This window comes from Lutra lutra, chromosome 1 (genome assembly GCF_902655055.1).
Source record: "Lutra lutra chromosome 1, mLutLut1.2, whole genome shotgun sequence".
Taxonomy (NCBI): domain Eukaryota; kingdom Metazoa; phylum Chordata; class Mammalia; order Carnivora; family Mustelidae; genus Lutra; species Lutra lutra.
The window spans coordinates 84,405,199-84,432,923 of NC_062278.1; the positions used below are offsets into that span (position 1 = coordinate 84,405,199).

Genomic DNA, 27,725 nt, shown 5'->3' on the forward strand with positions numbered 1-27,725 from the left:
AAAGTTCCGGGACGACCTAGGCCATGCTGTCGCGCCCCCGTCCTGGTCCCCTGGGCCTCGACTGCCCGGGCCCAGATGTACTTGCTTCCTTTGACCTCAAGCTTCCCCCAAGCTAAGTTGCGAGGACAGGCTGGGCTTCGCGTCGACCGTGCCGCAGGCTGGACCCAGGACGGAATATCTAACTCCCCAGGGCTCAAGTTCTCCCGTGACCTCCGACCTCCGTTGGGGTGCCGGTAGAAATGTCCGAATCAGCGTGGGGGCCTCCACTAGGCTTGGGGCTGGGAGCCTGCGTGTTTGGACCCTCCGGCCGGGCGCCGACGGGAGCGCTCCAGAGGCCGCCCGGCCAAGGCGGCGGGCTTGGCGCGGCGGATTCAAGGCGCACCCCACCCCTAGGCTGATGTTTACTACGAAAACTGAGGACTGCTAAGAGACCTGTCAACTTGTCAACTAGGAGACTTGCAAGGCCTGGGCGCTGAATACGGCCCAAGTCCTGTTCAGTGGTCTTTGAAAGCTAAAAAGATAAATATAAAGATATCACCCACGTCTACTCAGAGGAACAGCTTTGAGTGTGCGAGCTCAACCCGGGAGAAGGCCGGGTGGGGAAGACCGGAGCGCTAATGGAAAACGTCAGGCTTTGTCGAAGGGGTGGGAGGTGTCCACTATGCGCCCTCCGGCCCAAAGGGGGCCCCAAGGGACACTGGGGAAACCCTTGATCTTCGCGGGGGATGCCCCCATCCCCAGAACGCTCGCGGGTAGGGAAGGTCCGGGGCCGCGTCTTCGCAGTCTCGATCCACACTTAAAACAGGCAACGCTTTCGGGTTTTACTAGAGGTTTCTTCCAGGAGTAGGGGGCAGGGGAGGCGGGAGGGAGGGAGAGGATCCTCGGTATTCTAAGGACGGCTACGACCCGGCTTTTCCTAAGTAGGGCCCTTGCTTCTACCTTTTCCTAGATTTAACCAACGAAAAATCTACATGGGCCAAAGCGCTGAATTGGAGCGGAGAGGTGGAAGATTCGCCCCTCCCAGAGCCCCGGTTCCCTTCCGCGGCTTTTACCCACTCCCAAACCTTCAACCCTTGCTTGGGGAGGGTGGTCGACCTGTGGTCGAGTGTCCATTATGCCTCGATTAACCCAGGTAGATTTCGCACCCTGTGATCCCTCTTCCCTTTCTTCTCAAGCTGCTCCCCGAAAAACTTCAAAGGTGAAAGTGCAGCCCAATGAAGAATGAGAGTTTGCCTTGGGGAGTCCATTTTATATTATTTTACATATTACCTGTTCCTTTATTGGTTTGGTGTAAAATCAATCCGGTTCCTATGCTGGGGAGATAAAAAGTGGGTGGAGGTTGCGCTCAGCGATATCGAGAGCCACAGATCCACCATTCTCACGGCCCCTTAAGAGCCGCACGTAGAAGCAGAAGCAAGCGCTTTTCTAAGTTGATGTATTCGAGAGATAGGTACACATTAATCAAAAAGGAAGAAGGAAAGACTATCCCGGATAGTTTAATAGTAACAGGAACAAAGATGACGCGAACCCCATCAAATGAAACAATACTATTTTCATTCAATTGATCGCAAAGTGTCTTCAATTAATAACTTGGCACTTATTTAAAAGGTTTAACAGAGGTGAAATCGAAACATTTTGTACCAACAACACATCATGAAATAACAGCATCTTCTTCTGTTTAAAATAACTTAATACACTAGAAAAAATATGGCAAATATAAATAACTTTGTTTTCATGGAGAACAAATAGTTACAAAGCTCAACCGCATACCAAAGTTCAGTTAAAAGAGCTTTTCCTCTTTCTTGTAAATTAGGAGGAAGAAAAAAAAAACTAAGGAGGCTTTCTAGTGATTGGGATACAGATTGCTTAGTCCAGGGTATCCCAGTTTAAATAGTTACATGAATTGAAACAAAAAAATTTACTTGAATATACACCTTTGTGAGATAAAATGCAAATGTTGTAAGTCAACCATCAGTTCACACATTATAGCCAAAATAAACTTTGTTCGTGTGTATCAACATATTTTACACAAACCTACTGCCTGTATCTAGTTGGGTATTATTCAAGGTGAGTGTGACAGGATAGAGAGGGGGAAATAAAACAAGGTTCCCACGTAGGACATCAGGAAATCAGCAGGAGGGAATAGAAGAAAGGAGGGAGGAGAGGGGACTAACATTGATTGAGCGCCTACTATGCGCCAGGAGCCCTCTGAGGCGCTGTACCTTTATTATTTCATTTGGTCTTCTTTTCTTTTTCCTTTCCCCACATTTTCTGCCAGCCTCCGTCTTCTTGGGACAGAGTGTAAATTGTTTCCCTTCCAACCTTTTTCTTTTGTCCAACAGGATCAAAGGGCAAAAATTATAGATTTGATATATATCAATTTCCAGATGCTTTTGGTATTGTTTTTCACACTGAAGATAAAAATGGAGTAAGTGCATGTGAGTAAAGCAGGGAGCAGGGAGACACCATCAATGGAATACAAGTAACATGCAAAACCGGAATTTACTGTCAGCAGTCTGGACAGTGCTGCCATAATAATTTCTCAGAGAAATCACAGTCTGTGATAACATTTTTTGTATTAATATCATTTTTTTCTTCTCCTCGTTTTTGTACTGTCTTCCCTCTTCTTACTCTTCCATACGTGGTGGTTTTTAACTCAAAGCATCTGATTCAACGTAAAAGGAGGCCCGCCTCTCTTATCAAATTTCTTGTATTAAAGTGAACTTCGCAGAAAAAGGTCAGTTTCAAAACCTGTGAACTTCCCAGCTGCGCACTTTTTAAAATCTTAATTATTTAAATAAGTATACTTCTTCCTTCTGTTTTGCGTTTTTTAGCGCATTAAAAAAAACATACACTTTAAGCTGGTACCCCCCACCCCATTCTCTCGAGATTCGTCTGGGTTATTCTCCCATATTTTTAAGTGTATAAAATATTTTAATTTTTTAAAATTTGTTTTTGTTCCTTGGTTCTTTCTCCGATTTCAACTTCTGTCAAATAGCAATAAGTTTAGTTCCCTTCCTCCTTTTTCTTTCTGGTTTATCTTTCTACTTTTTTTTTTTTTTTTTTTTTTGCTCATTTTTTATTAACTGGATTTTTATTTCTACGCAAGAGTCCATCGTTGCAGCTTTGCCGTGAGCCACACTCCGGTGTCCCAGCGCTCCCTTGTTCAGTCTCCCTCCAGACTTCCCGAAAACTTGCCCGTACGAAGCCAAATTCTACGCCCTTGGGTAAGTTTATGGTCAGGAGCCACAGAGCTGGTGCGCCTAGGGGGATTCGAGGTCCGGCGCGGAGTCTCGCTCTCCGAGTCTTGGATGTGGAAGGTGGCAAAGGGCGATCAGCGGGGCGGAAAAAGGGTCGGTTCCGGAGGTCCGGAGGGGTTAAACGGAAAGCAGCGGGGCACGGAGGGTTTGCAGGGTGCGCGCCGCGTTGAGGGCGCGACTTCGGCGCTGGCGTTGGCGTCACAGACCCAGGGCGGCAGCGTGCTTTTTAGCTTTCAGTCTGAGATCCGCGATGCTGGAGTTCTTGCTGGTGGTCTTGGCTGCGGCGGCGGCAGCCACCACAGAGGCGGCGGAGGCCGAGTCGGCCGCCAGGGTGGCCAGCGGCAGTCCGAAGGGCGGCGCCGGGAACATCATATAGGGCGCGTGCGCGGCCAGGTGCGGGTGCAGGTGGTGGTGCGCGTGCGCCACGGCGCTGTCCAGCTGCAGCTGCGCCTGAACCTGAAAGGACAAGGGCGTCACGTTGCAATGACTATCCTAGGGTGACAACAGAATAGAAACAGAGCATTAACGGCGTCCAGCTTGGTGAGGGGGAAGGCTGGGGCTGGGGACAGGAAAGGGGAGTTTGGCTGACCTTCTCAGTTTGTTACTGAGTCTGGGGCGCTGCGGGGATACTCCGGTGCTCCAGAGTCTCTGCAGCTCGTTCAGCACGTCTTACCTCCCTGAGCCCTGGGGGACTCCTGTCTGCAGGAATGTGGCCGCCCCCTCGGGAGCTGGGCCCATCAGAGGGCAACACTGCTATTGTGTTAAAACATCGCCCTCCTCAAAATTACAAAGGTAATTTGGAAAGGCTCTCTAGATGCCATCATACACCTCTTATCCATTAAAGCACTGAAGTAATAACAAGCAAACTATAAAACTTTTCCCCGTCACCCGGGGAAATTATTGCATCTTCATCACAATTGGCACAATTGTTAGTACTTCTAACCTTTACTGCCATAACAATTACCCTTGTTATAAAACAGATCTTCTTAAAAATGCAGATTCTACTACAGAAGGTCTGCATTGGGACCTGAGATTCTGCATTTCTAACAATCTCCCAGGTGGTACTGATGCTGCAGGCCTGCAGATCACTTTCTGAGTAGTAAGGGTCTCCTTTTAAGACCCCACTCTCTCTCCAATCATTCTCTCTTGCTTCAAAAGCCTAGCATCAGGATGTAAGCTAGAGTCCTGCAGTGTCAAGAGAGCTAAGATCTCCCTAACAGTAACCGTCAATACATGGGTACACCCAGATGTCTCCCCAGTCCAGGGTGTTGCCAACTGAGAGAGCTAATTCTTGACTTCACAGCCCTACCAAGCAGGGGTCCCGGCTGAGGAAGGGGAAGGTCAGGCGCTGGTTGGGTAAGGATTGAGCCCTTAGGCTGGGAAAGCAGGGGCGTTTAGAGCACTGGGATTTCCCAGGATTAAATCATTGCTGCAGGCTGTCCTTTTAAAATGTAGTCTTAAAGGTTTCTTTATGCCTAAGAAAGGGATTGCAGAGGCAGGGCATCCCTAGGAAGACCAAGGCTTCTCTCTCTACTAGAGATGAAGCTTTGTTTGCAGAGACAGCTTTTAAAAATCAAGTGTGAGTTGGAAGTACTTTTATTTATTTACTTTTCTTTTGTCAGAAACATTTATTGTGACTAAGGGGTAGGAAATACCTAGAAAAATATTTAGAAAGTTGCCTTAGAAAACACCTTAGGACTAACTTCTGTATTGGATCTGACAAAATCTTAATCAAAAGGCTTTTCCTTCCTCTCCCCAAGTGCAATCTTTAGTGCATTTTTAAAGGACCAGTTGCTGGCCTCAGGCCTCTGCAGGTTTCCCAAGAGAACAGAAAGGACTAGGCATGTAGGCCCCTGACATTTTATAGGTTTTTAAAGGGGAGTAGATTTACTATATCATCTCAAAATTATTGTTCAACTGCATGGACACCAACACTGGGACTCAGAGAGGGTATATTCAACAGTTCAAGCAAACATCCAGGTCTTTTTACAGTTGAAAACTGGTTGAAACTGGGCTATACTTGCCTGCTGAAATGGCATCCTTAAAGCACCTACGTTGACATAGGGTGCAACTCTACAAGCTTCAAACTGGCTGGCAGCCCCTATGAGAACACCTGTAAAAAAGGGGAGGGGGTAAAACACAATAATGTGAGGTTAATATTTCCAGCATTGTTTCCCAGAGTTCCAAACAATACCAAAATAGAATAAACTCCTTTGGAATTGGACTGTTATCTTCCTAAACAGCTGCCATAATGAAAATAAATGCACTCCCGAACTTTAGTACTCTCATTAACTGCTTTCAGGCAGATTTTAAATAGAGAAGAGGATTATCTTTCCGAGTTTCTTTCTGACTTTGTATAACAATATTACCCAGTTCTCTTTTTACTTAGAATATCAGATGTTCCTTGAGAAGCATACCTTTATGGAGTTGATTTTCTTGTTTTCTACATTTTGCTCTTCGATTTTGAAACCAAACCTACAAATTGGAAAAATAAAATAAAATCTAGATTTTATGAACTCAAACATTTTCCTTTAATTATCAGAGTACACTGAAAAAAAAAGTCGTATTTTAGGCAAGGATTGAGAGATATAGTGAGCAATATTTGAATTATAAAAAACACTCTCAATTTCCAAAGTCAAATAATGTAAATGAATGACAAAAAAGAATTTTATAGACTTTTGCAAGATAAATTGTTTCTTGATAAATTACTATTAGTCTTGGTTTCATCTTTCTACATTATAGAGTCCCCAAGGCCTAAAGCTCTCCCTGATACCTGATACTAAAGTGATAATGGGTTTAGATGTTTGCCCAATAAGACCTGAGAAGAATGTGCTCATTAATAGCCTGTAATATTAATTAGCTTCATCTTCAAGAAAAACCAAACACCAAAGCAAATAGTGACTCTGTTTTGGGGGGGGTGGATAAGAGTGGGGGAAGAGGTAATTAGTGCCATAAAAGCCTCACTACAAAGAAGTTTAGAATTTCTCTGTTCCTCTGTGCAGTAGAGTGTAACACAGTAGCAGAATAATTGTGCCATTATCATGATAATCTAATTCGCTTCTACAGAAAAAATCCACTGCTTACGGTTACGATAGTAGAAAATAACCCTAAAATTTAAATAAAAGTATGAAAAAATGAAGACCAGCAATAAAGTTTACTTCTTATGAAGGAAAAAAAAAAAAAGACAATATTCTGTGAAAAGGGGAAGGTATGAATCAAGTCACTCTGGATACTGTCTTCTCCCACATATTACCTTCTTAAATACATTTGCCAACTTTCAGAGGCAGTATGACAGATTTTTAAAAATTCATACAAACAAATTCAAACAAATTCAAACAAAGCTTGTTTTTACACTCCAATCATACAGCATTATGTTCCAATAATACAGCATATTGACTGATTCACAAATTAAGGTTTGAAAAAAACTATAAAAGAAAAATACCGCTTCAGAGCTTTTTCTTGTTTTTGAAAGCAAGTGTCACAGTCAATATAAATCTTCAAAAATTCCCCTGCCATTTAGTGTAATAGAAGGGTAGATTTCGTGCCAGGGTGGTATCCTTTGTGTAACTCACATGGCCTGAGGCTTCTTGCCTCTTTTTTCCCCTAGAAGAGTTGGAACTGAGATACTAATGCTCATAACTGTAATAATTATCATCATGTCTTTAAGGGGTTGCTGAGCCTCTAGAGATTTGAGTACACACAGCAAAGCAGCAGAGGCTTAAAAAGGAAGAGCAGAGCCTTCTATTGACGGCTGTGATGACTAAGGCAGCCTATTATTACTTTTTCCCTTCAACGTGACTGCTCTGTTTTTGTCCTGATCCTATTACAAGATGCGGGAAGCCCCATAAGAATTGCATAGTTTGCTGCAGATGGTGGTCTCTTCACCCAGAGACCCCAGGAGTATCTGTTACAGTGATACTTTATAACAGCTGCAGATGTTCAGGCCTAAAACTGCTCCATGTGTTCAAACAAATAATGACCATCATTTTCTCCTATTTTATTATTTGAGCGGAAATACAGTCTGAACACTTAAATGTTTTCTCCATAAAAGTAGAAGGATATGTATGCATGTGTGTATATAATCTTCTACCTTGAATGCCCCCAAAGCCTATTGCCATTACTTCCACCCCCACAACCAGTGAAAAAACAAAAAACCTGCTCCAATTCTAACTTCATCACAGATGGCACTTGTTGGGTGTTGGACTCTGAGAATGACCATATTAAGATATGTAAGTTGTTTAAAAATCAAGTTCTGTAGGTTCAGGTTTGCTGTCTTGGTTAACTGAGGGAACAAAGAGTGACCAAAATGCATTTCTATCTCCACTGTTTTACACACAGTTTGAGATCGACTGCTAACGGCAAACTGTAAATTTCCACACTTAACAGTTGCTAATTTTCTTTATAGTCTGTACATCTATAAACCTAATTGGCATATCCGCTTGGCAACCCTCGACCCCGGAGCAGGCCCTCAAGGAAAACCAACTCAGGCGAACAAAATATTCGTTGTAACTTTTAAGGCATCCAGAAGATAAAACGTTTTCTGTGGGATTTTTTTTTTAAGGCTTATAAAAGTAGGCCCATTAGGATTAAACCACATTAAAGGCATCGTAAGGCGAGGGGGGTGGTGGTGGTTGTGGTTTATAGAAACTCTGGGAGCAAGCCCAGCACAGCTTTCTTCTGCTGGGAACATATGTTGGGATGGGGTGGGGGGTAGGCTACAAGACTAAGATTTACTTTGGAAAATAAGACCTCTTGTAAAGATATCCCATCCCTTCTCACCTCACTCCAGACTCTTGAACCCGCGCCCTCCGTGTGTGTCTCCCAAGCAGCCTCTCTAACCCCACGCGTGCCCCTCCTCCACTCCTCGCGCCCTGCCTTGACCTCCTCACAGCTGGATACCTGCACTCGGGCTTCGGACAGTCCCAGCCTTTGGCTCAGTTCCTCGCGCATGAAAGCGTCTGGGTAGTGGGTCTCATCGAAAAGCCTCTCCAGTTCGTTGAGTTGTTCCAGAGTGAAATTGGTCCGACTTCGCCTTTGCTTGATCTTGGTCTGGCCTTCGTCCTCCATCCCTTTTGCATCCTCCTTGCGATCCTTCAGCTCTGGGGACACTGGAGGGGGCACCACAAATAAGCCACGCATATGTCCACGTGCGCACAACACACACACACACACACACACACACACACACATACACACACACGGACAAAAACAACACAGCAAATCCTGTTACTAGATTTGTCTACAAAATGATGGAGGATCCTGCCCCCTCCCGGAGTTCCTGTCTAGTTCCTCACCCTGTCCTGAGGAAGAGGATTCTGGAGACGCGAGAAGATCAACTCTGGGCGACCGCCTACCCCCAGCTATTCACCCACTCACCACTTCGCAACTGTAGCCTCAACTCACCTCCTCACTGTTCGCTCCACCGTCCCCAGCCCTCCCCTGCGAGCCCCAAATCCATTCCACCCAACCTCTCTCGCACTCACCCTCTCCCTTGCAGGCACGGAATCAAGAGCGCCGCGCCCGGCCAGACATTGAATCCGGTCGGGGCAGAAGGGCGCGGCGAGGCCATGCACTGGCTTCTCACCCGCTACTCCCAGGATGCTGGGCTATTCTCAGGCCCCCGCTGGCTCTCTGCTTCTCTCAAACTTGCTGCTCTAATTTGGGAACAATTGGGCCCAAGGGTCGCAGCGGCGGAACAAGACCCGGGTGCTGAGCGGCACTGGGAGCCGCATCTCCGGGCTTTCGATGCTGACCTAGGGCTCAAGCCTAACCCTGCGGAGGACCACTGGCGGCCAAGCAGTCCCTACCCCCATGCCGGACACTGGGTGCCTGAGCAGAGGCACCCACGCCATGTTGGCTGCCTGAAGGGCTTGCGGCTCACGCCAGGCCAAAAGGCGAGAGCGGAGATAACTAGCTTCGCGAGGCGCGCGAAACAGACCGCTGCCTCAGTTCTCTCCTTCTCCCTCCCTATTGGAAAGGCAGACTCGACCCTAAATGCTTAAACCCACAGAGATCAACAGGTTCAAGCAAAACATTCGTGATCCTTGGTTTCTATTGGTTGCGCAAAGCCTTTTCATTCATCTAGCAGCTCGGTTGTTTAATAAAATATGCATTTTTTTTTCTGCTCTGGGTTTGTACACATCCGTTGCTACTTTACTGTCCTTCCTTCTCCCTTAAAAAACAGGAGCTCTGCGAATGTGAGCGTACAGAGTCACCCGAGGGAAATATATTTAGGCCAAGGGGCAGTGATCAGGGGAGCCCATATCAACATAAGCTGCCCTCTGGAACCTTCATCCTCTGCGCCTGAGTCAGAGCCTTGGGTTTTTAAGGTGTCAAATCTGAGTTTGGATAGTCGAGGCTGTTTGCAGTTCTTCCTAGCCCAGGATCCCGATCAGCATGGGTGTTAAAAATCATTTCCGGAAAAGCCAGCCTGCAGAGAAATTAATACTTGTCCTGAGCTTGGAAATCAACAATCCCAGGACTGTGTCGGCCCGGGTTCAGACCCTAACCGCGCGATGCGGTGGGCTGGTGTACCCTGGGCCTGGAGCAGCAGACTCAGCCTGGGAGGCTGCACTGGCCCCCTGACAGCTGTGCCACCATTTTCCAAATTTAGGAGGACCTGCTGCCTGGTCTGGGAGAAGAAGAGCCTCTAGATCCCAGCCCAGTCTAGCAGTCTAGCTACCATGATCTTAAGTGTTGCCTGCATTTCTTGTACTCAGAGTTCGTTTTATGGACATTCGTCCTTCCACGGGAGAGGAAGCGGATAGCATTATAGGTAACATTCGGAGCCAAGTTAATAAAATATTTCCACTGATATTGTAATGAAATTTAATATGAAAACACACCCTTCAGATTCTACTTAAGGGTTGAGAAGGCTTTGTCTATTTCCTGTCATCCACAGTGGATGCCTTTCAAACTTTTGGAGCTTCAAAGAGAAAGATGTCCACATTTCCACTTGATTAATAGACTTAATATAATCTCTATTTTCCCCCCAAATTTCATTTATTGGCCTAAACAGGAACAGACCGTGTTATAAACAACTTAATTGCTTGCTTAAATATGTGATTCTACGCATGTCACATATTTTCCTAATTGGAAAAATATGGCAGCACACCAGTTACTGCAGGCACCAAGTGCCAAATTAATTTTATTGTTGAACTCTTTTGAATTGGTACAGGACGCTCCACCATCTAGATAAAGCCATTTCCTAACACTTTGCTGGCACCAAAGGATTCCTCACACCCCCCCTCCGACAAAACCAGAGTACTAAAGGATTCGAAACAGCAATGGAATTGTGTAAATATCGAAAACCAACCCAAAAGGGAGCCTAACGTGTCTCCCGAGAGAACAGTCTAGACTGCCTTGGCCCTGTTCTATCTTAATAGCTCAAAGAGAATGAGAAGTTTTGACCTCCAAGATCCGAGAAGCCAGGATCTTCGTGGAGTTCGAGTGGATCTTAGCCGCGGCCGGAAACCCTGGGGCGACCCGAGAGTGAAATCTCTCTCTCCTCTCTCTCCTTCCTGTCTTTTTCTTTCTTTCTCAGGCCTAGGGCTCCCGCAAACTCGGCGCTAGATGATAACCATAATCCCGCCGCCTGGCCCAGCTGCTGTCAGCACCCCCGCGGCAGCCCGGCCCAGCGAACTTCCCCATCCGCCCGCTGGCCGTCTGGGCTGCCCGCCCATCCTCCGGCTGGTGAAATGCGCTACAGTGGAACGGGCATAGCCAGAGCATCTGAGAAGGGCGCGCGCAAACCCCACGCCCCCCGTCTTCACAAACACTCGGACCCCACCCACGACCGTGCACACCATCGGACTCCCACCCCTCCATCATCACTCTAGCTTCCAAAGCTGGGGTCCAAGGGCCCTCTCCGCGTCCCGCCCCTCTCCCCGCTGGGCCTCGGGGTCCTCTTTTGCCTGAGAGGAGTCAGGAAGGCGGGAAGGGGAATCGCGGCTGGGGTTTTAGGCCGTTACCCTCCGTGAGCCGCGGGCTGCCAGGCTCCCTGCTTCTCTCAGCGGCGCCCATGTCCAGCTCCCGGACGGGAGAGCGCCCTCCTCCAGCTCCTCCGCCTGCTCCTCCTCCTCCTGCACCTCCTCCGCCTCCTCCGCCTCCGCCTCCGCCTCCTCCTCCGCCGCCGCCTCCGCCGGCCGCCCGGACTGCCGGGCTGCTGCGGTCGTCGCGGCCCGGCTCGGCGCAGCCCGTCGGCTCCTTGGTCCCGCGCAGCGGCCCGCTCTCCAGCACCTCTCGGTACGTGATCGCCTCCTTCTTCTCCTTCACTTTCTGGTCAAAAGACTTAGAGACGAACGCCGTAAGTTCTTCCATCGTCGCCGAAGCCCGTCAGCCCCGCGCTCAACCTCTCCCAGCCGAGCCCCGCTCTTTTTTTCCTTCTTCTTTTTTTACTGCTCCAGCCCCCCCAATAATAACACATCAATGGGGCAGGGGGTGGGGGAGGAGCTGGAGGAGGAGGAAGAAGAAGAAGAAGAAAAAAGAGAAGAAAGAAGAAAGAGGAGGAGAAGTAGGAGAAAAAGAAGTAAGAAGAGGAGGAGGAAGAGGAGGAGGAGGAAGAGAAGGAGGAGGAAGAAGAGAAGGAGGAGGAGGAGGACGAGGAGGACGAGGAGGAGGAGGAGGAGGAGGAGGAGGAGGAGGGAAGGGGCGGGGGCCGCCGGAGGGAAATGGGAACTGATGCTTCCCTGCCGGAGCGCGCTTGTTCAATGTTAAGATCTTTGACAATTCTTCCTGCGGAGAGTTCAGATCTGATAGCAATGCTGCGCTTGAAGTCTCACTATTTATACTTCGCAAAGGCGGCCTCTTGTTCTGAGTAAATTACCTCCCCTTCGCAACTCGGAGGGAGCCCCTTCCTGGGGAAGCACCCGCACCACTACCTGGGGGGGGGGGGTTGGGAGGGAGGAAGAGAGGGAGAGAGAGAAAGAGGGAGGGAGAGAGAGAAAGAGAGAGAGAGAGAGAGAGAGAGAGAGAGAGATTGAGATTGATTGAGGCTGGAGTCCAGGCAGGCTGGAGCAGGAGTGGGAGGGCAGAGAAGGGGACGGGAGGGGGCGGGAAAAGGAGGCCGGTCCCGGGCCGTCCGGGTTTTCAGATAGCCTCGGCCGCCTGTGCTCTTGGCCATTAATCCAGGATTGACGAGAATCCCTAATTAATTTAATTAGGCGTGGATTTTGCGTTGGTGTCACGATTCAGTTAAACACTGGGGAGCTGGACCTACTCCGCCGGGGCGTGGCCAAGAGGAAACTGACAAGTGCGCGGCTTCGGGAGTCAGTCGGGTATCCGGACTGGGCATTCCACCCCACAACCTCGCACCGCGTCAGGCTGCCGCGCAACTGCTCCTCCCCGCCTTGCTGCCAGGCTTCCTTGACCTGCATTAGGCGCCCCGCACCCCAGTTCCGTATCCTGACCCTGTGTCCCAATCCTATGTCCTCCACCCTTCAACCCACACAGCTGGGCAACCTGAGTTCACAAACCTGCTCAGAGTCAGGGTCCTTTACAGCTTTCCAGACCCGCGCGGCTCCTTAAAGGGGCTTCCCGGCTCGCAGCCAGAGAAGAGCTTGGGTCTTCACTGAACTCCCCGCCCAGGGGAGTTTGTGATTCACCCCACTACTCGTGCGCTAGAGCCCAGGCCGACACCTCTACAGACAAACCCAACTCGTAAGGGCCAGTCTATTTAACACATTTCCGGAGCAACTGTTCCCTGACAGATTCCATTTTAGCGCCTGGTCAAGGACAGTTTGACTTCGTTTCCTCTTTGAGGTCTCAGGATCCTGACCCCTTTTCCCTTACAACTCTCTGAACCCGGACCCCTCCCACAATTAACTACAGGAGGTCTTCTTTAGCATCCTCAGAAACATTCTAGTTGGTTTCCCAACCTTGAAAAGCGAATTATTATCCCTCTTTGAGTTTGAAAAAAAATTCATGTTAAGTTTATGCCCCATCTAATTTTTTTTAAAAATCGTGGACTATTCAAAAAGAGAGTCACCGGGAGAAAGGTCTCTCTCTTTCTCTCTCTCTCTCTCTCTCTCTCTCTCTCTCTCCCCCTGTCAAAGCCACAATTTAAAATTCTATTCCTGGACTATTTTCATCGAAATAGTTTGTTATATGGAAGGAACATCTATATTACTGAGTCATTTGTCCTGTGTAAGGCAAAGCTTGCAGTGAGCAGTGTGACCATGTATATATCTCACACAAGAATATTTACATAGGAAAGATAATTACTCGAGCCTACAAACAAATATATCTCTCCAAGTGTGGTTTGGGGGACATTTTCAAGTAGTATGAATATTAATGCAGGTTTTCTTCTCATGTTAAATGTAACTAGTTCATTTTCTTGGATCTGATACTCTCAGGAAAAATAAAAGCAGTTACAGAACTGTGAAAGGTATACTTCTGCCCTTCGATTGAGGCATGAACAGATAATTTGAAAACTATCATCAAAACAATCTGAATCATTTGTAAAAAGAGAAAACAATTATATCATCAGTGGTTGTAGAATATATAAAAATAGAGGCTATATGTACCTTGTCATTCTATATATACTACTCTTCAGATTAAAATGTTCACATTTAAGTGAATTTAAGGAAAATGAAAATCATATTTTGGGGGAATGTTTCTTTGTCTTTTTTTTCTTTTGAATTCTGAAGTTGTTTCTTAAAACATTTAGTGCTATATTTAGGGGTAATAATTAAAATCTTTGTTTCCAGTAGCAATAGCTTTTAGGTATTAATGAATTATATGAGTGCTTGCTTCTATTTTATCACACTACAAAAGAGACTCACATACTCACATTTTTCAAGGATGTGAATTTAGAAACATGATTTTACACTTAGTCTTGGTTTACTACTTGTAACCACTTCAATTCTGATATTATCAGAGAATAACCATAAAACTTTAATCCTTTATGAAAATCCATCTTTCAGGTTATTTAGCAGAATGACCAGGAATGGGGTCAGCTAAATAGATGTGGTGCTCAAAGAGCTCTAAAACTGAGGTGTTAAATGTGTATTCACAAACAGCTCCAACATAATCACTATTAGAAGACTGGCAAGGGATCAGGAGACTCAATAGCTACTTTTAAAATTCTGTCTACTGAGCTTGAGGGAAAGATGACCACTTTAAAGGTGATCAGGGAAGTCTCAGACACAATCATCGTGGAACTCACACCAAATAGATTTTTCCCATAGATTTTCCTGGCATATGGGTTTTTGTATACATTTAGGAATAGTAGTGTTAATATCAGATGCGGATGTGAGAAATCTGCAGTGCCTCCCCACAAATTTCCGCTGGCCCAAGGGAAGTTTAGTTAAAAACCAACATCAACGAAGTTTTAAAATCATATGCTAATAAATGCTCATGAAGTTCTAATGATGTTTCATTAGATAAATTTTTCTTGAGACAGGGTTTTTCAAAATGTGGTTTTGGTAAAAAGAAAAAAAAAACCAACAACACTGAATAAAGTTTAGTTGACAGCCTGCAGACAGATACACAGGTTCCAATGAAATTCAGGACGCCAAGCTCCCCCCACCCCCAGCTCTTGAATTATTTAAAATAAACATGTAGTGTAGTAGTTAAGTTTTAAAACGGTCCCTCAAAACTGGTTATTTAAGGTAAAGTCATTTATGAGCAATATATTTGTGGAGGTGATTTTCACCCTCTCAAACCGTCAGCGGAAAACTCTAGCCTGGATATCTATCAGTTGTGACGAGTTGGTTCTTGCAGTCGACCCAAACTAAGGCCAAGGGTTTATTCACCTCCTTTAGGTTTCTTACAGATAAATAATGTAGTATGAGTTACAGAAATTGCTGAATCGCTGTAATTTCTATTGGTTTAAACAACAACAAAAAATCTATACATTTAATTTCTCTTTCAGAAGAAACCGCGGCTCCCTGCCTCAGGCAGCCTTCTCCCATCCCTCCACCAACCCGTTAATTTTAATGTGGGAAACTAATTTGCACCCAACCTGTGAATGCCTTCACCTTCAGGGTAGAAGAAACACCGATTTTAATGTATTTTTGCAAATAAATCATTAGAGTTTAATCACACACGACTCTATACAGACACACTCTCATGATTTATTATCGTTGGGCTAGTTTCCTCCTCCCCCAGAGTGAGATAACTAATTTTGCTACGTGTGGTGTCTTAAACATAACTTCCTACGATGCAGATTTGTTTATTGATTATCTAAGACGATAGCGACGGTTACTAAGGCAATAACACTTTTCAGTCTTCACCTTTATTGCTTTTCGGGAACAAAAAAAATCAAATAAGCAAGAACGCAAAACCAACACCAAACAAAAAATTGGCGGCGTGACAATCTACTCCCTCGGCACTCCCCTAACTCCTGGCAGTCTCTATCGATGCACTCGGAAGCTCGGCTGAGGCTGCCTGGCGCTGGAACCAGGAAGGCGGTGAGCTTAAACTGAACCAAGTTCGGAGGGCGGCAGCGGCGCCCAGATTTGAAGGAAGGTTTTTTGGTCTGTGGCGCTTGCAAGTCAACCAGAGGCGTGAAGCCGAAGGCCGGGACCCAGGTGATGGCCGCATCTGGAACCTGGGAGGCGGCGGCTGCGGGCGCAAGGTTCCGAGGCCCTGCTCCGGCGAGAAGCGGCGCGGGGCCTGGCGCAGTCCGCGGGGAAGGCGACGTGGAGTGGGGGTGGCGGCGGTGGTGGGTGGCGGCCGCGAGGCGTGCGGGGCAGCGCAGTACGCATGCGCCCGGTACCTGGCGCTTTCTGACCCTTGAAGTCCAAGCTGGGGACTTTGGGTGGGTGCCTGTGGGTACTGTGCGGTCGCAGGCCTCAAGCTAGGCCTTCAGTCTGGTGGTAGTGAGGAGGAGTTAACCAGCTCTCAGTTCTCTTCATACCTAGACCACACCTCCATCTGCACCCCAAGTCCCTAGTCCTCCATTACTGCTTTTGGGTTTCTGTGCTCATCTTGCAGTGGGTTGCTGCTTCGTCACTAGCTATAGTAGGATGGAGCAAGAGGGAGGCTGCAACCTGGTGCACTCTACCCCACTCACTCTGCTGTCGGTACTTGAGATCCACCTCTTTCCCTCCCTATCCCCCTTCCGCGCTCACACTCTTGCTGAGAGATAGGTGGTGCTGGGTGAGGTAGACTTAACTTCCTTCACAAATAAATATACTCGCTTTAAACCTTCAATTTCCTTGACCTCAGAATTTTTGGCCTTGTGGTCATATGACCACCTTTATGGGCTTCCTTAGGAGCACATGGCTACCCTTAAACTGTTCACTTTGGTGAGAGGTTATAATGCACTACTTAGACATGTTGCGGACGCATGATTTTAGATCAGCCTTAACATAACTTCTATCTTAGAGGTTATACATATTTAAATGTACACTGGAAGCCTAAATTTTTTGTTGTTAATTGCATTTTCAGAATTAGCACCAAACTATTAGAGTTTCAACTAAGTAGGTACCAGGTATTTACATAAATCAAACATTTTTTTCTGTTAAAAAGAAGTATTCCAGCGTTCATCTAGACATAAAAGCTCTAAGTAAGGGGAATATGCAGAATTCTCAGGTTTAAGGATTTGAACAGATACGGCAGGTGCAACCTTGTGGGGAACTGTGTATCCTGTCTAGCTTTAGAGTCTATAAATACTCACTTTCTTTACACGCAAAGATTTCCTGCTAAGTGGTAACACTTTACTACTGTTAGGGTCTTCAATAAGAGAGCTAAAAATGTTTGAAATAGAAAAAAAAAATTAAAGGCAGCTGGTATGTATTAATTGGCCTTACCAGTTCCACCAGTCTTAGCAAAAAGTTGTGTTAAGAGTTGGAAAACTTCTGTAATGATTTTGTTACAGTAGATGTATAGATAAATTTTCTGCTTTCATTTTCAAACCATTGGGGAGAAATTCTTAGGACTGATAATGCTTTTTAAAAAAAGAGATGCTAGTTTACAAATTTTTAGTTATGATAGGTGTGTTTTTGACAATTCTGTGTCTTTTTTGAATTTTGCTGTGTTATCTTAAATTAGAATTTTACCACAGTTCTTTTATTGCGTTTGCATGGCTTTGTACTTGTTTGTGGATTTCTTCCTATGCTAAAATGCTATTAGCCCCATTTTTACTTTACCTTTTTGAGATAGATTTCCCATTGACATGACTGTCTTTTTTTTTTTTTTAAGCCATGTGTCCAAGATTAAAAAGAATATAGTTTGATATACTAATGGATGAGTAGTAGAGAAATAATTATAAACTGTCATGTTTTCTAGGAATCTTTTTTCCCTCTACCTGTTTTCTGAAAAAGGCTAACTGCTTCGTGTACCTTTATTAATAACTAGACAAAGGAACTACTTGTGTATACCTTTGAGCTTTCTTTTGAATGATCACATCTTGGCTTCATGTCTTCAGTAAGTCACTTAAACTTTTCAGTGAGATGTTTTTGTAAATAGATGTCCTGCTGTAGTCATTACCTCTCCTGGTTTCAGTTTGGTAGTGGGAGTATTTGGGGGAGGTTTGCAACCAGGAGACTGTAACCAGGAAGTACTAGAAGACAGAAGGGGGACAGAAAACCAAGAGCAGTAGGACTTCTTTCCTATAGTTGCGTTTTCTGTTTACAGGTAGATTGAAAAATTGTTAGCTTGTGGGGCTCCTAAAAATCTCTGCTCAGTTCATTATTGCCCTTATCAGAAAGAGTTATTAATGTGTCTTTTCATGTACTATACCATACAGTGGAGTTAAGTATAAGGAGTTCTTTCTTACTAGGAGTGTGTAATATAAATTGACAACCTTGACTTGAATGAGCAAGTATATTCAGTTATATGCCAATGATATTATAGAAAACCAGAAGTGAGTATATATCTAGGTGGTGAGTAGGAATTCAGTACCCGTCATTGATGGAGAAGACAATTTTTGGATCTATCTCTCATTTGCTCTTGTTCAGTTTTCTGAATAAATATTTGAAGTTGATTATACTGCAGAGTAATTTTTCTGAAGTGTAAATATGTTACTTAAAAATGTATTTATAGTTTGGTGACATGATTTTTAAACTTTTTATTTAGTGTGTCTGTAAGGAAAGGCTTTATATCTACCATTAACTTTTCTGGGTTAAATGTAATTATTCTTCTATTATGGGTTAATTATGTTGTTTGAAATTAAAACAAAGGAAAATGTATACCCACCTCCTATTCTCTATTTTTTTCCAGTCAACAATAAGATATGTAATTAAATCTGTGCCCTTTTTTTTTTCCTACTTCTTTATGCTTTTTGTGGGCACTTAATAAGCTGGACAAAAAAGGAGAATGGAAATAACTGTAGATACCTTAGAGCAATGGTTCTCAAACTTTCTAGTATTAGGATTCCTTTACACTTTTAGAAATTATTGTGGACTCCAAGAACTTTTATCTATATGGGCTATATCTGTAAATACTGCCTTACTAGCAATTACATGAGCAAATTTTGAATATTTATTAATCCACTTAAAAATAATAATAAGCCCATTACATGGTAACATAAGTAAGACATTTATATGAAAAATAACTATATTTTCCAGAACACACTTAGTGAGAAAAGTGACATTGTTTTCCACTTTTGCAACCCTCTAATATCTGGCTTAATAGAAGATAATTGGATTCTTATATCTGCTCCTGCATTCCATTGTGATGAGTTGTTTTTTTTTTTTTTTAAAGATTTTATTTATTTATTTGACAGACAGAGAACACAAGTAGGCAGAGAGGCAGGCAGAGAGAGAGGGGGAAGCAGGCTCCCTGCTGAGCAGAGAGCCAGACATGGGGCTCGATCCCAGGACCCTGAGATCATGACCTGAGCGGAAGGCAGATCTGAGCCACCCAGGCGCCCCTGATGAGTTGTTTTGATTGAAATATATAAAGAAAATCTGGGTTCACAAAGATATGGTTTTGGAAAAAAGTATTTTAATAGCCTTTGCTGATAATTACTTCTTTGATACTACACTAAAACTTGACAAGTAGTAGTTTCTTAAAGGTTAGTTGCAGTCTGGTTTTTGAAAACATGTCAGTGACCTTATAGTCTATCACATTAAAATCTATGGGTTTGTCTTATACTGTGAGTAGATTTTTTTTTTTTTACCTAGGCATGATTCTGTGAGATCCTGAATTGGCCTATGGGAAAATAGTGGTTCACTGAGTTATGCATACCTTCTGAATTTTGAGTCTTTATTATGTAATTTAAAAAATTCACATTTTTGAATATCACCACTGATCTCAACACAGAAATCGTCAAGTACTGAGTGGGAAGCTGTCACTCTCATGATGGTGGATACAAGTTATCCTAAGTTCTAATTTTTGCTTAAGAGCTCAGATTTTACCATGGGTAACAAATAATGTCAGCTTTCCTTGAAATGAAAAAGTCTCTTCATTGGTTTTTTGGGCAATGTCTGCCTAATACCCAAATCTGAATAGTCATAGTTAGTTCTTTAGAAATAGTGTCATGATAAAAGCTTGTTCAATTTGAAATTTGTTTGTATTAACACTTTTTCTCAAAATAACCATTATTCTTTAATATGCAGCAGTGGGTAAGTGTAGTTCCCATTTCATCATACAGAATATTAAAAAGATGTGTGTTCAAGGTTTAAATTTATGAAGTTAATGATTTTTACTGTTCTATCTAGGACATTCTTAAGTGAAACTGTCTTAAAAAATTTCTTTTAAACTGTATGTTGCAGTGAAGAATACAATGACCACTACAGTGGTCATACAGTACAGTTTGGTGCCATTTCCTTGATTCCTGTTAAGGCACCAGCAGTTTTGCCTATTATTAGTTTTATTTACATCATCAGTACAAAAGTCAACCCAGTGAAAAAGATAAATCATATTTCAGTGTTATAGTGAAAATAGTTTTGACCTCTTGGACCTCTGAAAGGTTTTTAAGGACCCCCAGGGACCTACAGACCCCATTTTCAGAATTGCTGTTCCATTTCAAGCATAAGCTAGAGGGCAAGGATTTTTGTTTCTTGTTCTCTGATGTATCTCTTATACCTAAGCCCAATACCATCCTGAGACTTTATACCTATCTCTAGTGTTAGATTTTCTGGATCTGGATCATCTTTTTGGTTTACTCTCTACTTTTGGTGGAGTACATCCTCTGGTAGTTTCCTAAGAAAGGGTGAATGCAAGGTATAATTTTGAGACTGCATATTTGAAAGTGTCTTTATTCTGATCTCTTATTAGATCATTGATTGGGCTGAATATAGAGAGGTTGAAAGTCATTTTCACTTAGATATGTGAAGGCAAGTCTTTTTTGTTTTTTGTGTTGCTTTACACCATTTTTTTCTCTTAAGAAGTTTCTAGGATCTGTATATGGCTGTTGTCTGTATTTTTCTGAGCTATGTGTGGTATATGTCTTTTTTTTTAAAGATTTACTTATTTTAGAGAGAGAGCTTGCACATGAGCTAGGGGAAGGGCAGAGGGAGAAAGAATCCTCAAGCAAATTCCCCACTGAGTATGGAGCTTGAGGTGGGGAGGGGACCTCAGTCCCAGAACCTTGAGACCCTGAGACCCTGAGCTGAAACCAAAAACGGCCACTTAACTGACTAAGCCACCCAGGTGCCCCTGGTATAAATCTCTTATTAATTCATTGTTCTGAGGATTTAAAGCAGTTGATATTTTTCAATTCTGGAAATTCTTTTGAATTATTCTTTGGGTGTTTTTCTGTATCTCCTTTCTGCATTCTTTTTTTATGAAATGCATATTGACTGGATATTGGATTTTCTAGATTGATCTTCTTTTACCTCCTGTTTTTTATCTTTTTCTTTCTCCTTTCTGTGAGTCCTTTGACCTTATGTTCTAACCCTATTGTATTTTTTTTATTACAGATTATCATTTGCTTATATTTAAGGCTTTCCTGTTCTTTGAGTATTCCTCCTATTCTTGTTTGCTGGATCGTCTTCTCATGTGTTTCTGGGGATATTAACAGTAATTTTTTTTTTTTTTTTGCATGTCTCTTGTTTACTACAAGTTGCTTTTTTTCTTTCTGTTTTGGTTTCTTTCTCTTAGGATAAAGGATTTCATCACGTGACTGGTTACCTTTCATTGTATAATTGCTAAAAAGTTTAAAAAGTTTACAGAGAAAAGTTTACTGTGTTTAAGGTTTGGGTTTGGTAACTGGTGGGCTTGGTGATAGGGTGATTGGATAAGAGCCTGGCCTTTTTTCCCGGGGTGGAGCTTCAAATATTTATATACCTTTTTTGACTATTCAGTTTTTGTAAAGAATCCTTTTCCAGAATTCTTGGATCCAAGCACATGAGTGCTGCAGTATTTCCCGTTAGATTGAAGACTTTCACTTTCCTTTAACTTTTAGTTTAGCATCTTTCTGCCCTCTTTTACTGTGTGTCTGGACCTGTGCTTATTGTTTCATTATTTTCCTAAAAAAAAAAAAAAAAAAAACAAAAAAAAACCCACCTTTCCTGCTGGGTTTGGGGAGGAGTAGTCACTTGTCTGGTTTGGGTCAGGGAAGGGGCCTGGGCGATTACTTCTTTTACAGATTTTCAATTCCTCTGTGTTTTAGTCTTGACCTGTTGTTCTGGCTGTGGTATCTGGTGTCTCAAATTCCTGAGCCTTTCTGATTTTTGCTGGGTGAATTGGCTTTTCTCTTGTTGCAATTCTCTGCAGTTGTGTGATTTCAGCTTTCTTAGCTCTATCCTCCATCTGGTTTTCATTTGCTGAAAATTTATTGACATATCTTGTCTACTGTTCCTGTTGTTTTCTCTTTTAGTCTCTTAATTCTTGTGAATTTACACTTTTTTATCCTTTCACACTCATTTTAGTATTTTTTAACCAGATAAGAAAATTATAATAAAAACTCATTTAGGTGTTTATTTGTGGGTAAAGAAAATTCATAACTGTCTAAAGATGAAAACAAGAAAGGAAGGAAAAGCCAGGAAATAGGAAAACTTAGGTGATTGTTATAACTCAGTTATGTACACATTCTTTAATGGAAATATACAGATGTTATATATATGTGTAAATATTTAAATATGTATATATGTACATTTATATTATCTGTATATGTGTAATTTCATAATCATAGAATTTTGAAGCTGGAAAGGGTCATGGTGATCTTTTAACTAGTGCAGTGTCATTTTTCAGTGAGGAAGCTGGTTTAGATACACTAGTGATTTATTTAAAGTTTCAAAACCAAGTCTTTCCAATATTTTGTTAACTGTAAAATGTTAGAACTGTGAACATCTTAGAGGTTCATAACTATATTTAAAGTCTAATTCTGGTTCTAGGTAAATAACTTAGAACTTTGGATTAGTCCTGACAGCCAATTTTCAAGTGGTATTGTATTAGAGTTAGGGAGGGGATGCCACATTTGACCGTTCTGAAAACAAAGATGTAATTTAACATATTGCTTTGTTTATAGTAATGATATTAATTTATTTTGAATAAATATTAAAGGGAAACATGAGATTTTTATTTATCTGATCCATTAACGGTTTAACTTAACCATTACATACGATGGATCTTGCTTTTATGTGATATTGAAAGATAGCTAATAATATTTTGGTAAAATAAGTGAGATTGCATATGAGACTCTTTAAAAAGGCTAACTTTAAAGTAAGATAAGTAAGCTTCTTATCAACTAAGTTAATTCTTAGGTATAAAAACCTTAAGTTCTTTTTCTGTAGTTTTTTTTCCCTTTTGTATACTAAATATACAAGCATTACCATAGCCATATAGAAAATAGTGTAAAATAAAATAATTACCCAGTTTCATCACTTCAGTATTATTAATTAGTTTGGGGGCAGTTGGTTGAGAGTCAGTGGCTCAGGTTAATAGTCTGCCTTCGGCTTGGGTTATGATCCCAGGGTCCTGGAATTGCTCCACATCAGGCTCCCTGTTCAGTGTGGGGGGGTCTGCTTCTCCCTCTGCTTCTCCCTCTCCCTCTGCTCTTCCCTTCCACTTGTGTTCTCAGTCTCTCTCTCCAATAAATAAAATTTTAAAAAAATTACCAGTTATTTTCAATTTTGCTGTTACTCATATGTACACATATGTATGTGTGTATGTGTATATATATGTGTGTGTATATACATACATATATATGGAGGAGGAGCAGAGAGAGTGTGAGAGAGAGGATCTTAAGCAGGCTCCATACCCAGTACAGAGCCTGACGTAGGGCTTGATCTCACAACCCTGAGATCGTGACCTGAGTTGAAATCAAGAGTTAGACTCTTAACTGACTCAGCCACCCAGGCGCCTCTCATAGGTGCATATTTTCATAAATTGTAGTCTCTATAGATATGGTTTTAATAATGTTATAATGAATATAGTTTCCTTTTGAGAAAAACTTTGCAGATAAATTCTTAGAAGTAGGATTGCTTTGTCAAAAAAAAAATCAACATTTTTATGACTCTCTTTAAATTGCTCAATTGCTTTCTGGAAGGATTATACCATCACTTTATATAGGAACAAGCAGTGTGCTGAATTGACTGACTTTACAATAACCTCATCAACTTTAGTACTTTATTATTTTTTAAAGATTTTATGTATTTATTTGATAGAGCACAAGTAGGGAGAGTGGAAAAGAGAGAAGCAGGCTCCCCACTGGGCAGGGAGCCCAATACAGAGCTGGATCCCAGGATCCTGAGATCATGACCTGAGCCAAAGGCAGATGCTTTACTAACTGAGCCATCCAGGTGTCCAACTTTAGTAGTGCAGTGAACATTTCCTCCCTCCCTCAGATTTCACTAGTGAAATGGTGATGGTGCATTGTTTCAGTTTGCACTTTGTTGATGACTAATGAGGTTTTATCCATTTAAAATTTAGAACTTTTAGTTAGAAAAATGTAACTCTGAAAGATAGTAAAATACTTTTTATATTTAAGGAATGTGGAAATGAAGGATTAGTGATTGATCCCTAAACCAAGTAATCCTAAACCAAGTATTATATAATTAATGATAAGTGCAACTTAAAATAAAAGAAAATTATTATAATGAGCTGTTCTCAGGATTGACTCTTTTGAGAGACATTTGAAAAAGTTATGGATACATTTAAATAGTTCATGAAATTTAAAAACTTAATTGATAATCCTCAAAGACTGTACTAGAGCAATTTCTCATGTCTTGTCAATAAGCCAAGTACATTTAAAGTTTTGAGACCCTTTAAGGGGCGCCTGGGTGGCTCAGTGGGTTAAGCCGCTGCCTTCGGCTCAGGTCATGATCTCAGGGTCCTGGGATGGAGCCCCGCATCGGGCTCTCTGCTCAGCGGGGAGCCTGCTTCCCTCTCTCTCTCTCTCTCTCTCTCTCTGCCTGCCTCTCTGTCTACTTGTGATCTCTCTCTGTCAAATAAATGGATAAAATCTTTAAAAAAAAAATGAGACCCTTTAAATTTTTACAAAGTTCTACAATAATTATTATGTTAAATTTCATCCATTGTGCCATTGTGCTAGAACTAATTTTCTTTGAATTTGAACTTAGAAATGGGACGCCGGTCTTCAGATACTGAAGAAGAAAGCAGAAGCAAGAGAAAAAAGAAACACCGTAGACGGTCGTCTTCAAGTAGTTCTTCAGATAGTAGAACATACAGCCGAAAGAAAGGTGGAAGGAAATCAAGGTCAAAGTCAAGATCTTGGTCCAGAGATCTTCAGCCTCGTTCTCATTCATATGATAGAAGGTGATTTTCATAATTTTCTTTTGTATAGTAATGAGAATAACATTCTTTAGAGTTCATATGTTTTCATACTTTTAATTTTTCTGGGTGAAACATTTTTTCTTTTAGTAGTTATATATTTATGAGGGTTAAGTCCCAACCTAAAAGATTTTTTTTGTTTTTGTTTTTGTTTTTTATTTTTACTTTTTTATTTGAGTATGTTGTATTAATTTCAGGTTTATATTTTAGTGATTTGACAAATTTATAAATTATGCTATGTTCACAGGTGTAGCTCCCATCTGTCCCATTACATCGCCATTACAGTATCATTGACTTTATTCCTTATGCTCTGCTTTTTATTCCTATGCTTTACTCATTTCATTACTGGAGGCCTATATTTCCCTTTCTCCTTAACCCATTTGGTCCAACACGTCCCTCCTCCAAAGGTTTTCCTTTTTGCAAGGCCCAGTTCATCTGTCTAGTGTCTTCTTCCTTTGCCGTTCTTTGTAGATGTTAACTAGTATAGTTCTCATAAGATATTATCTGATAATATTTGGAGGATTGTATCCACTGAGCACCCCTAATGTTTTAATTGGTAGCTGATCCAGTCACTAAATTATGAATCAGTCATCTGACTCTTCAAGAAGAATAACATTTTTTCTCTTTTTGCTTCTAGGAAGGATTGAGAAATAGTAAAAATGAGGTGATTCTTTAGAATCTAGATGATTTCTCTTTAATGCCTGTAAAATTTTTTTTTTAATTTCATTTATTTATTTGAGATAGAGAGTGAGAGAGAGAGAGAGAACACGAGCAGGGTGAGGGCCAGAGGGAGAAGCAGACTCCCTTTTGAGCAGGGAGCCCAATTTGGGGCTTGATCCCAGGACCCTGAGATCATGACCTTAGCTGAAGGCAGATGCTTAACCGACTGAGCCACCCAGGTTCCCATAAACACTTTTTTATACAAATGACACTTGATTATATTTTATTTCAGACGCAGGCATCGATCAAGCAGTAGCTCTTCTTATGGCTCTAGAAGAAAACGAAGTCGAAGTCGTTCAAGGGGTCGAGGGAAATCCTATAGAGTTCAGAGATCTAGGTCAAAAAGCAGAACAAGAAGGTATGTTGTATCAGCTATTTATGGCTTTGTAACAGACTATTTCCAAACTTAGTGATCTAAAGCAACAGTCACTTCTGTTCTCATAATTTTATGATTTTGACCGAGTTCAGCTGGTAGTTCTTTTGCTAGTTTCCTCTGGGGTCACTCGTCGTCATTGGCTTCTCATCCTCTAGTAGGCCGGCCTGGGCTTTTTCACATGATGGAGGAAATTTTTGAAGAATGTAAGTGGAGAAGCTGTAAAATCTTTCAAGATCTTGCCTCTGTGTGTATTGGGATGGGTTTGTGTCTACTGTAAGTTCATATGTTGAAGTCCTAACCCCCAATATAACTATATTTGAACATAGGGTTGTTATTGGAGGTATTTAAGGTTAAGGTTAAATGAGGTCATAGGGTGGAGCTTTAATCCTCTGGGACTGATGGCCTTATATGAAGAGGAAGGGAGAGACTTCTATCTCTAGAAGTCTGTACTCAGAGGAAAGGCGACTTGAAGACTGTGAAAAGGTGGATATTTATCATTTTTTCAGCCAAGATGGCAGCCCTTACCAGGAATCACATCAGCTTGCATCTTCATTTTGGACTTAAAGCCTCCAGAGCTGTGAAAGATAAATTTCTGTTGTTTTAGCTGTCCAGTCTGCAGTATTTTCTTATCACAGCCAGAACAGACTAATACACAACTAGACTATTATACTAATACACAGACTAATACTCTGTGTCTTTTTGCTGTGCTCAAGGGTCAGTAATAAAGAGAATAGCCTATCTGGAGTCAGTTGTACATTTGGGCAATGGTAGAAAATTTGGTTGAGTAGGATGGGGCTTATGGTATTGATGGTTGATAAAAGGAGGCATTCAGAAATTATTGAAGGTTTTTGAGCAGAAGAATGTTAGGATGAAAAGCATTTTAGGCAGATCAGTTTCTTTTGTCTGCTTAGTTCTTCATACTACTATTAGGCTTTACTTGTGGGGGTATATTAGCAGCCTGGTTTTGCTATTTAGGGCACAAAATTTTATAAATCACTATGTGAATCTGAAGTTGGTTAATAGCAGTGAAGTTCAAATGTTTAGGTTTCTGGCCTTGTGTTATTTGGCCTCAGCCTCCTGTCGTTTGTCATACTCCATGGCTAAGCCACTCTAGTGTTAGATGCCTTTTATTCCATTCATGTACCCGATTTGCTAGCTTTGTTTCTTTGAGCATGCTCTTTTTTCCCCTTTCTTATGGTATCTGTATTTTGTGAAACCTTCCTATCCTTTAATGTTTAGTTCTATTTAACCTTTAATTCTTTTTCAATCCTTTCTTGATTTTTCACTCCCAAGTCAAGTTTAATCCCTCCTTTTTTGACCCCCCTGTCACATGTGGCTCCTGATTTTTAACAGTTATATTTTGAATATTATGTTTTGATTTTCTTATATATTGTAAATTTTTGAAGTTGGGGGGTCCTCTTATTACGTAGCAAAATGCCTTGCTGGTAAACATGCCTTGGTTTGAGTGAATGTTTAATTGGGGAAATGAAGTTAGGTAGAGTGTTTGGTTTTGTAGCAAGAAAATGTTTTATTGTTTTATTGATTTGTAGAAGGAAAGCTTTATTTTGGTTTATTTTGATTTGTCTAAAAAGAGGCTGATTATCAGAAAACAACTTCAACTGAAGTTTCCCATCAGTGGGAACAAAAATAATAATTCATGCTTTTTATGGCCTTTTTTAGTTTATAAAGTATTTTCTCATATACTCCCATATATCATCACATGTATCAGTCATTTATAGTTTGAT

General features: G+C 42.1%; 2 protein-coding genes across 3 annotated transcripts in view; one reads left to right on the plus strand and one right to left on the minus strand.

Moving 5' to 3' along the window:
• Window positions 1-1,480: 1,480 nt before the first annotated feature.
• On the minus strand, window positions 1,481-11,770 carry SHOX2 (short stature homeobox 2). Of its 2 annotated transcripts, none has more exons than XM_047728866.1 (5): window positions 11,231-11,770; window positions 8,160-8,368; window positions 5,678-5,735; window positions 5,285-5,373; window positions 1,481-3,752 (listed from the first exon to the last, which is right to left on the minus strand). In XM_047728866.1, exons 1-5 carry the CDS (start codon window positions 11,577-11,579, stop codon window positions 3,459-3,461), a joined length of 999 nt encoding a protein of 332 aa, XP_047584822.1. In that variant the 5' UTR covers window positions 11,580-11,770; the 3' UTR covers window positions 1,481-3,458. The 2 variants fall into 2 exon arrangements, with proteins under 2 accessions (XP_047584822.1, XP_047584823.1); XM_047728867.1 differs by having other exon boundaries at window positions 1,481-3,716; window positions 11,231-11,769.
• Window positions 11,771-15,329: 3,559 nt separating this feature from the next.
• RSRC1 (arginine and serine rich coiled-coil 1) overlaps window positions 15,330-27,725 on the plus strand; it is a 434,436-nt gene continuing 422,040 nt past the window's right edge. Inside the window, exons 1-4 of the mRNA XM_047727597.1 lie at window positions 15,330-15,369; window positions 15,611-15,790; window positions 24,674-24,869; window positions 25,837-25,962. Of these exons, the coding sequence (XP_047583553.1) occupies window positions 15,330-15,369; window positions 15,611-15,790; window positions 24,674-24,869; window positions 25,837-25,962 (542 nt within the window). The remainder of the gene's footprint in view (window positions 15,370-15,610; window positions 15,791-24,673; window positions 24,870-25,836; window positions 25,963-27,725) is intronic.